At 34.8% G+C, this 10,961-nt stretch overlaps 1 protein-coding gene across 1 annotated transcript in view; it reads left to right on the top strand.

The window, feature by feature from the left end:
• The window catches only part of LOC149037013 (uncharacterized), a 28,132-nt gene that overhangs the window by 12,024 nt on the left and 5,147 nt on the right, over nucleotides 1-10,961 (top strand). The window contains exons 7-20 of the mRNA XM_089188296.1: nucleotides 999-1,085; nucleotides 2,004-2,105; nucleotides 2,508-2,597; nucleotides 3,292-3,378; nucleotides 3,771-3,872; nucleotides 4,289-4,381; nucleotides 5,071-5,172; nucleotides 5,641-5,742; nucleotides 6,159-6,251; nucleotides 6,942-7,043; nucleotides 7,665-7,766; nucleotides 8,281-8,391; nucleotides 9,329-9,376; nucleotides 10,474-10,572. Coding sequence (XP_089044422.1) covers nucleotides 999-1,085; nucleotides 2,004-2,105; nucleotides 2,508-2,597; nucleotides 3,292-3,378; nucleotides 3,771-3,872; nucleotides 4,289-4,381; nucleotides 5,071-5,172; nucleotides 5,641-5,742; nucleotides 6,159-6,251; nucleotides 6,942-7,043; nucleotides 7,665-7,766; nucleotides 8,281-8,391; nucleotides 9,329-9,376; nucleotides 10,474-10,572 — 1,320 coding nt within the window. The remainder of the gene's footprint in view (nucleotides 1-998; nucleotides 1,086-2,003; nucleotides 2,106-2,507; nucleotides 2,598-3,291; nucleotides 3,379-3,770; nucleotides 3,873-4,288; nucleotides 4,382-5,070; nucleotides 5,173-5,640; nucleotides 5,743-6,158; nucleotides 6,252-6,941; nucleotides 7,044-7,664; nucleotides 7,767-8,280; nucleotides 8,392-9,328; nucleotides 9,377-10,473; nucleotides 10,573-10,961) is intronic.

The following is a 10,961-nucleotide window of genomic DNA, read 5'->3' on the forward strand; positions in this document are numbered from 1 at the left end:
CCCCATGCTCTCTTATGAACAGAACAGGATAAGCATTTCAAGTTACTCAAGAATGTACTGGAATAAACTTGATAAAATCTTGTCAAGAACATTTAAATTCCTACTGATCTTAAAATTTTGATTCTTACAAAACTCTTAGATGAACTTTAGATGAAATCCTGTCTAGAATCTTAATGATGTTACATTTACAGATCTTACTTCATTATTAAGATTCTTAAACAAACTTACCAAGATCTTGTCAAGAAGCTTGTAAGATCTTCCTTTTCTTAAAGATTAGGATTCTTACAACTGAGATTCTTAAGTGAACTTTATATGATGTTGTTAAGAACTTTCAAGATCTTAATGCCCATGTGTTGTAAAAATTTTTTTTAGGATTCTTAAAAGATTCTTAAATAAACTTAATAAGATCTTGTTGAGAACCTTTCAAGATCTTAACCCCCATTTCTTGTAAAATTTTGTGAGGATTCTTACAAGATTCTTAAATAAACTTAGTAAGATCTTGTTAAGAACCTTCCAAGATCTTAATCCCCATGTGTTGTAAAATTTTGTCAAGATTCTTACAAGATTCTTGTATAAACTTATTAAGATCTTTTAAGATCTTACAATGCTCAAACCTGGTTAAGATTTGTTCAAGAATTTGGCAAGATCTTATTAAGATTATTAATTCTTAATAAGATCTTAGTAAGATCTTCATCTTAATTGCCATCTTATAAGATTCTTACAAGATCTTCCAAGATCTTACAAGATCTTCCAAGATCTTAATAAGATTTCCACCTGGGCTGTACATGTACTGTTTGTTTTGTTTACCCATTTCACTGATCCTGTGATATTTACTCTGGAGAAGTCTATGAGAACTTATTTTACATAAGAAACTCAGTATATTCTAATGATATGTGTGGTTCCTCCACTACTACTAAGACAATCAAGCATGATCTACTTGCCACTGCATGCTGTTGGCAATCATTGTTAATTTATTTTGGTGCATGTATGTTTTTCAGGAAGGGATAAGAGACCAGCACCTGTCAGTGCAGATCAACCTCGCAAGCAACTCAGGGAAGAGCTGACTAATCATGACTACTGTGGAGGTAAATTGTGAGGGTATGAGGTGAATAATCCAATGCAAATTCCTTAATTCTATCATTTGTAGCTCATGAAAACAAAAGTGTTAATATTGGTTGGTTCTTTACAGGCGTTTTTGGAGACAGTTTCCTTGTTTCCCCCCCCCCCCCCCCCCCCTTGTGTAGATTTATCTTTCTGTTCAGTTAAAGGAGACATCAAGTTTACCCTATTGGCAATTATCCAGTTTTGACCACCAGACTATTTTTGTTGAAATTTTTTCGTAGACAGTTACATGTACACAATGGTAGATGAATTGCTTGATTTCTAAATTGTAGTCCTTACTTCAAAATAAGAGTTAATTCTTCTGTAGCTTCATGATAACAATTTGAATATATAGTAAAACTCAGATTCACGAGGAAACTTTTTTTTCAGCATGACTCATACTACCATTAGTTTAATGTGTTGAACCTTAACTTTGTTGTTACATGTTGCATTCAAATATGTGATAAGTTTAAAACAAAATGTAATATTTGAAATTAGTACTGTTACAACAGTTGAAATAAGTAATAACTACTGTGCACAGATGTAGTGCTTAGAAAGAAAGCTAAGCAAACAAAAAAGTACAATAATGTTGCAACAAGTGTAAAATGTTTAAATTTTTGGCATTAAGTTGTTATGGCTGAGTCTTGTATCTGAAAGCACTCAGCTGAACATTTTTGCTTACAATTTGCAAAAGAACACTTGTTTGCCTCCATAGGAACACATACACTGGACTTCTTACAAATTTCTTCAGTTTTATTCATTTCAAATACAAGAAAGGTCTCATTTATACATTGGTAGATAGAATAAAATAACGTCTGGTGTGGAACAAGATTTAAAAACCTTCCAAACGCACCTCAACTCTAAAGTGTCTAATTGGTATGGTTGGTATTTTATCCATACAGGCCAGAACAGACACCTGTCTACTGAACATGATCAGTATAAAGTTGCTGGGAGCAGTTCAACATGTTATACAGGAATTGATCAGCAGAGAAGTCATCCTCAGGGTAAGAAGGGGAAAGTCACTGGAAATTTTTTCACCAAACAGTGAGCATGATATTGTTTAGCATTTTCCCGTTACTGTACATCAGGAGCTTGTTAAAAATGTTGGAATTTGACTGGGTTCTGTAGTTCTTACAGTTACTATTTCCAGGCCTCCCTTTAAAGTTCTTTGGCTTGCTTGCCAACATGGCAGCAGTTAGTGTAGCAACATTTAAATATAACTACAGTTTTCTTAGACTAAATTTCCTTAAACCTGTCCTCTGACAAGAGGTAGTTGTATACCCTATTGGCACCTTTGCATTGCTTCAAGTGTAAGTTTTCACCTAACACTTCATAAGGTGTTTCAACTGTTTCCATTTCACAGAGCAGTTCTGGGTTTAACTTGTGGTTTTCATTTACTTTGAAAGGTTCCTCAAGCTATGGCTTGCCTGCTCCTGTAGCTGTGGATTATAGTCTGGGGAATCTTGGTGCACCCTTAGTAAATCTCAATTTTGAAGGTAGTCAAACCTTACACAGAGTTAATACAGAAATTTTGTGATAATTTGTTTCTAGAATAAATTGCAGTCGCTGTTAGTAATAATGACTGATAACTAGCTTTTTATTGGCCATGGCTCTTTGGTTAGATCTTTTGTCAAATACTACATGTAGAGTGCCCTTAATGGGTTTTATAGCCAGACTTCCATGGTGAGATGAGAAAGTTCATTGCATACATATTTATTACAGTTGAATGCCAATAACTCAATTCTTCAAGGGAACTGAAAATAAGGGAAAAGGGTGTCTACCATTTTGCCAATTCATACAGTACATATTTTAAGTGAATTTAATTACAGAGAATTCAAGTGAAAATGGAAAATTAAAATTACAGCAGGAAACAGGCAACGTAAATGTTTTGGAGTGCTGTTTACTGTTTGTTTTGATGTGACACAGGTGACTCAATGTGGTTTGAGTTATGGAGTGTAAAAATATATAGAGTATGACCTGACAGCTGGGAAACAGAAGTTGCTTCAAGTTAGTGGAAAGATCAAGTTATTGAGGATTTGAGTTACCAAGGGTAAAATTGTAGTAAATGTATGAAGGTTATCCAGGAGGGAAGGGTTGAGTTAGTGACGGGTTGAGCTATCGGGATTCAACTGTATCTTACTTTAACCCCAAAGTGTCTGATTGGTATGTTTGGTATCTTACTCATATCAGGACAGAAGAGACATCCGTCTACGGAGCATGATCAAAACTCATTTGCTGGGGCCAGTTCAACATATTACAGAGGACTTGGCGACTACTGTATGTTGGGAGCTTGTTAGACTATTGCAGTTTGACTGGGTTTTGTAGTCCTAGTTACTCTTTTGCTTCTTTGCCTTGCTTGCTGACATGGTAGCAGTTTGAGAAGCAATTACCATTTAGGTACTACAGTTTTGGCCATTAAAATTTTCTCAAAACTACTTGCTGAAAAGAGGTATACCTTATGAACTCTTTACATTGCTTAAAGTGGCTAATAATAATAATAATGATAATAGTAATGATTATAACATTAATAACAAAAAGTGGTTAAAAATAATTAAAAAGTGGTTAATAATAATTAATACTATTATGATAAAAATAATAATAAGAAGAATAATAAGAATAATACCCAGTAATAGTAAATATACTTATTATTGGTATTTTACCCATATCAGGCCAGAACAGACACCCATCTACTGAACATGATCAGTATCAATTTGCCAGGGGCAGTTCAACATGTTATACAGGACTTGTTCAGCAGAGAAGTCATCCTCAGGGTAAGATGGGGAAAGTCACTGGAAAATTTTTCATGAAACAGTGAGCATGATATTGTTTAGCATTTTCCAGCTACTGTACGTCAGGAGCGTGTTAAAAATGTTAGATTTTGACTGGGTTCTGTAGTTCTTACAGTTACTATTTCCAGGCTTCCCTCTCAACTTCTTTGGCTTGCTTGCCAACATGGCAGCAGTTAGTGTAGCAATTACCATTTAATTACAGTTACTTATGACCACAGTTTTCTCAAATTAAATTTCCTTAAACTTGTTCATGGACAAGAAGTACTTGTATACCCTATTGACACCTTTGCATTGCTTCAAGTGTAAGTTTTCACCTAACACTTCATAAGGTGTTTCAACTGTTTCCAATTCACAGAGCAGTTCTGGGTTTAACTTGTGGTTTGCGTTTACTTTGAAAGGTTCCTCAAGCTATGGCTTGCCTGCTCCAGCTGTAGTTGTGGATTATAGTCAGGGGAATCTTCGTGCACCCTTAGTGAATCCCAATTTCAAAGGTAGTCAAACCTTACACAGAGTTAATACAGAAATTTTGTGATAATTTGTTTTTAGAATAAATTGCAGTTACTGTTAGTAATATTGACTGATAACTAGCTTTTTATTGGCTACAGCTCTGGTTAAATCTTTTGTCAAATACTACATGTAGAGTACTCTTAATGGGTTTTATAGCCAGACTTCCATGGTGAGATGAGAAAGTTCATTGCACACATATTTATTACAGACGAATGCCAATAACTCAATTCTTCAAGGGAATTAAAATAAGGGGAAAGGGTGTCTACCATTTTGTCAATTCACACAATACATATTTTAAGTGAATTTAATTACAGATAATTCAAGTGAAAATGGAACACTAAATTGTTGCAGGAAACAGGCAACATAAATGTTTTGGAGTGCTATTTACTGTTTGTTTTGATGTGACACAAGTGGCTTAATGTGGTTTGAGTTATGGAGTGTAAAAATATATAGAGTATGACCTGACAGCTGGGAAACAAAAGTTGCTTCAAGTTAATGAAAAGTTCAAGTTATTGAGGATTTGAGTTACCAAGGGTAAAATTGTAGTAAATGTATGAAGGTTATCCAGGAGGGAGGGTTGAGTTAGTGATGGGATGAGGTATCAGGATTCAACTGTATCTTACTTTAGCCCCAAAGTGTCTAATTGGTATGTTTGATATCTTACTCATATCAGGACAAAAGAGACATCCGTCTACTGAGCATGATCAAAACTCATTTGCTGGGGCCAGTTCAACATATTACAGAGGACTTGTTCATCAGAGAGGTCATCCTCACGGTAAGATGGGAAAGTAAATGGGAATTTTTTTTAACAGAACAGTGAGGATGATATTGTTCAGCAATTGGCGGCTACTGTATGTTGAGAGCTTGTAAGACTATTGCAGTTTGACTGGGTTCTGTAGTCATAGTAACTCTTTTGCTTCTTTGCCTTGCTGACACAGTAGCAGTTTGAGAAGCAATTATCATTTAGTTACTACAGTTTAGGCCATTAAAATTTTCTTACAGCTACTCACTGAAAAGAGGTATACCTTATCAACTCTTTACATTGCTTAAAGTGGCTAATAATAATAATGATAATAGTAATGATGATAACACTAATAACAAAAAGTGGTTAAAAATAATTAAAAAGTGGTTAATAATAATTATTACTATTATGATAAAAATAATAATAATAATAATAATAATAATTATAATAATAAGAAGAAGAATAGTAAATATACTTATTATTGGTATTTTATCCATACAGACCAGAACAGACACCCGTCTACTGAACATGATCAGTATAAAGTTGCTGGGGGCAGTTCAACATGTTATAGAGGAATTGTTCAGCAGACAAGTCATCCTCAGGGTAAGATGGGGAAAGTAATTGGAAGTTTTTTTACCAAACAGTGAGCATGATATTGTTTAGCATTTTCCAGCTACTGTAAGTCAGGAGATTGTTAAAAATGTTGGATTTTGACTGGGTTCTGTAGTTCTTACAGCTACTATTTCCAGGCTTCCCTCTCAACTTCTTCGGCTTGCTTGCCAACATGGCAGCAGTTAGTGTAGCAATTACCATTTAATTACAGTTACATATGACCACAGTTTTCTCAAATTAAATTTCCTCAAACTTGCTCATGGACAAGAGGTACTTGTATACTCTTTTGACACCTTTTCATTGCTTCAAGTGTAAGTTTTCACCTAACAATTCATAAGGTGTTTCAACTGTTTCCAATTCACAGAGCAGTTCTGGGTTTAACTTGTGGTTTGCGTTTACTTTGAAAGGTTCCTCAAGCTATGGCTTGCCTGCTCCAGCTGTAGCTGTGGATTATAGTCAGGGGGATCTTCGTGCACCCTTAGTGAATCCCAATTTCGAAGGTAGTCAAACCTTACACAGAGTTAATACAGAAATTTTGTGATAATTTGTTTTTAGAATAAATTGCAGTTACCGTTAGTAATATTGACTGATAACTAGCTTTTTATTGGCTACAGCTCTGGTTAAATCTTTTGTCAAATACTACATGTAGAGTACTCTTAATGGGTTTTATAGCCAGACTTCCATGGTGAGATGAGAAAGTTCATTGCACACATATTTATTACAGACGAATACCAATAACTCAATTCTTCAAGGGAATTAAAATAAGGGGAAAGGGGTGTCTACCGTTTTGTCAATTCATACAGTACATATTTTAAGTGAATTTAATTACAGATAATTCAAGTGAAAATGGAACACTAAATTGTTGCAGGAAACAGGCAACATAAATGTTTTGGAGTGCTATTTACTGTTTGTTTTGATGTGACACAAGTGGCTTAATGTGGTTTGAGTTATGGAGTGTAAAAATATATAGAGTATGACCTGACAGCTGGGAAACAAAAGTTTCTTCAAGTTAATGGAAAATTCAAGTTATTGAGGATTTAAGTTACCAAGGATAAAATTGTAGTAAATGTATGAAGGAAGTCCAGGAGGGAGGGTTGAGTTAGTGATGGGTTGAGGTATCAGGATTCAACTGTATCTTACTTTAGCCCCAAAGTGTCTGATTGATATGTTTGGTATCTTATTCATATCAGGACAGAAGAGACATCCGTCTACTGAGCATGATCAAAACTCATTTGCTGGGGCCAGTTCAACATATTACAGAGGACTTGTTCATCAGAGAGGTCATCCTCATGGTAAGACGGGAAAGTAAATGGGGATTTTTTTTACTGAACAGTGAGGATGATATTGTTTAGCAATTGGCAGCCACTGTATGTTGGGAGCTTGTAAGACCATTGTAGTTTGACTGGGTTTTGTAGTCCTAGTTACTCTTTTGCTTCTTTGCCTTTTTCGCTGACATGGTACCAGTGTGAGAAGCAATTGAATTGATAATAAGGGAAAAGGGATGTTAATTATTTCGTCTACTCATACAGCACACATTTTAGGTGAATTTAATTACAGAGAAGTCAAGTGAAAATGGAACACTAAATTACTGCAGGAATCAGGCAACATAAATGTTTTGGACTGCAGTTAACTGTTTGCTTTGATGTCAGGCAAGCAACTTGACATGGTTCAAGTTATGGAGTGTAAAAATATGTAGAGAAGGAATGACCCTAGGGAAACTAACATTGCTTCAAGTTAATGAAAGGTTTGAGTTATTGTGGGTTTGATTTAGTGAGGGTAAAATTGCAGTAAATGTACAGGGTTAGGGTTAGGGAGGTTTGAGGGAGTGATGGTTTGAGGTATCAGGATTTAACTGCATCTTATTTTAACCCCAAAGTGTCTAATTGGTATGTTTGGTATCTTATCCATATCAGGACAGAACAGACATCCATCTACTGAGCATGATCAAAATTCATTTGCTGGGGCCAGTTCAACATATTGCAGAGGACTTGTTTATCAGAGAAGTCATCCTCATGGTAAGATGGGAAAGTAAAAGGGAATTGTTTACCAAAAAGTGAAGATGATATTGTTTAGCAATTGGTAGAAACTGTATGTTGGGAGCTTGTAAGGCTATTGCATTTTGACTGGGTTCTGAAGTCCTTAGGCTAGTTATTCTTTCGCTTCTTTGCTTTGCTTGCTAACATGGTGGTACTTTGAGAAGCAAGTGCCATTTAGGTATTACAGTTTCCTCTAATAAAATTTCCTTAAAGCTACTCACTGAAAAGATGTTTACCTTAGTGACTCTTTACATTGCATAAAGTTGTAAATGATGATAATGATAGCAAAAATAATTATACATGTAATTATTATTATCATTAATTGTTATTATTTTTATCACTGAAAAGAGGTATACACCTGAAGGCTATTGACTCTCTACATTGCTTAAAGTGGATAATTTCACTTAACACTTTGCAAGGAGTTTCATTATAAGGTATTCCATTTCACTGAGCAGTTGTGGATTAAACTTTTGGTTTACTTTTACTTTGAAAGGTTCCTTGAGCTCTGACTCACCTGCTCCTGTAGCTGTGGATTATAGTCAGGGGAATCTTCCTGCAGCCTTTGTTGATTCTAATTATCAAGGAAGTCAAACATTTCCCCAGAGTAAGCATAGAGAATTTGTGGTCAACTTGATTTTAGAATAACACACAATAAAAATGGCTGATAATTAGCTTCTTATTGGCTTCTCCTCTGAGTCAACTTTGTGTCATTTATTGTCTTTTTAAAAGTAAGATGTAGTGTTGCATAGTGGTATATTTATAAATAAGTTTATAATAAAGTTCAGATATAACGCAGGCTGTCACTGGATGAAAGAATGTGCTCTCTCAGAGTATAAAACATAGAGCTGAGCGAACACTGTCTGGCCATCTGCCAAATTCTACCTAAGGCCATAATTTAAAATATCATAACATGAACAGAGACAAAAATCCTCAAAGAGAAACAAAATGGACAGTCTGAGTTTTGAAATTTTCATGCTCAGTTAGATTGTAAGCTTACGTACAGTAATAAAATTACAGAAGTCTCCTCACTTAAGAAATGGAGAGAAATACTTGACTATGTCTCATGTTTCTCCCTACTCTTCTTTTGTGCTCTAGCCACTTCCTGCATGCTTTAGAGAAGAACAGAACACAGTCAAGGCTTCTCTATTTGTTAACCAAGCAATACATTAATCAAACTGCTTGTTGCATTGGTTCATGGTAAACACTAAGTTACCATTTTATGTAGCTGGTATAATTAATGAGTACTTGATCAGAGAAGAGGTCAATGAGTGAGTGTTGCTTACAAACATTCAAAAGGGACTAGCAATTAATTTTGGCATATGAAACTAACAGCCTAAATTCTACCGGTGATTTTATAATTTGAAATTGCAGCCATTTATGATTGTCTTCATAGTGGATACTTTGCTATAATAACTGGATACAAACACAGGATATAGACATAAACGGTGATTGTTTAAACTAATTTTTTTGTTCATAAGGTTCTTTTGGGTATGGTCTACCTCATTTGTCATGGGGGCATAGTCAATCTCTTTCTTTTTCAGACATTGCTAGAAATGAAGACTCCATTCATCAAGGAAGTCATGCTCAAAGTGAGTAGACCTGCAGACCTGAGTAAGAGATCTTTTGTCCAACTGAATGACTGTTTTGGTCTTAAAAAGTGGTCAGCTTTGACAATAGTTTAAATTTTTTAATTTTTCTTTATACCTTATGTCTTTTTAAAGAACAGACAACTGCACCGTAACCATTACATGTATGTAGCAAACACAAAAGAAGTAAACATGAGTTGGCTTGTTAGCCAGTTGGTTAATGTTTGCTCTGTTGGTAGAGCATTGCACTGGTATCACAAAAGTCAAGGGTCCAGCTCCTGTACAAACCTGAATTTTTTTTCGAAGCTTAATTTTCACTTCTGCTTATGGCTATAGTTTGGAGAATTTGATATTTTATCAAGATATTCATACATTAATATAATATTGCTCGGCTGATTGTGGAGATATGCATGCTCTGATTGCTTGAGGATTGCATCATATCTGCCTATAATCACCTTGCACAAGGGGATTATAACAGTACAGTCGCTGAATTTCAAAATGGCCACCCTGTGTTTTGTGAATGTTTTCAAGGAAGTGGTAAATGTGATAGAAGAAAATTCAATTATGAAGAGGACAAAAGATGCTAATGAATTTGGCTTTTCAAAAAGTAAGGTGTGAAGTTTTTGTTGATTGAAGTGAATAAACCTGTTGAAACTGCCTGTTTATCTTGATATGAGTAATCAACACAATTGCAACAAAATATGTTCCATGCTTTCTTTATTTACATAAATTAATTACAACTACGGAATTCAAAAGCACCTAAGAAATTATACTAACACAACTTTTTGCCTCAGGCTTAGTGAACATTGTTGAATAACCCCCTCGACTTTGTGCAGGGTGTTATTCAACAATATGCATTTCACCTTCAGCAAAAAATTGTCAATTCATAGTAGTTTGTAAATATTCCAGATCATTCATGAGCACCTGTTTAGTCTTTACCTGAAACTTTGATAGCAGTTGGTCCTAAACAATCTTTTGAGTGTTTATTACAATCATTATGATAATATTGAAAATTAATATTTTGTACAGTACAGTGTCGATAGTTACCTATGTTGATTTGTTTGTAAGTGTTACTTGTTACTCTTTTTTTCCTTCTAAAGGTTCTTTTAGTCATGGTTTGTCACCTCAATTTGTGCAACAAAATCAGTATTTGACTCCTGCCACCACCTCAATCCAGCTAGAGCTTACATACCAGAGAGGTCTGTTATAGGTCTACTTACAGTTATTTCTGTGATCAATAATCAGTGATTTATAGCAATTATAGTGAGCTTGCTTTACCAGAAGTTGCTAGATAATTGTAAATCATTAGCTCAAATAGGGCTTAGGTTTTCTCACCAGATCTAAATTTATGTTTGTTTGTCAATCTCTTTGACTGTCACAGGAAAATTACAAGATCATCAGCACACTCTTTTTTTACAATTCACAGGTATAATTTATATACTAATTCAAACTGCTTAAGCACAGACATGAATCTCTACCTGTTGGTAGTATTTCTCAAAACAGCTAATAATTACATGGACAATCAGTTTGCATTGTCAACTGTTACTCTTGGGTTCAAATTGTTTGCTTATCTCCTCACTGGAGTGCT

This window comes from Pocillopora damicornis, chromosome 11, assembly GCF_964200805.1.
Source record: "Pocillopora damicornis chromosome 11, jaPocDami1.2, whole genome shotgun sequence".
Classification (NCBI taxonomy): domain Eukaryota; kingdom Metazoa; phylum Cnidaria; class Anthozoa; order Scleractinia; family Pocilloporidae; genus Pocillopora; species Pocillopora damicornis.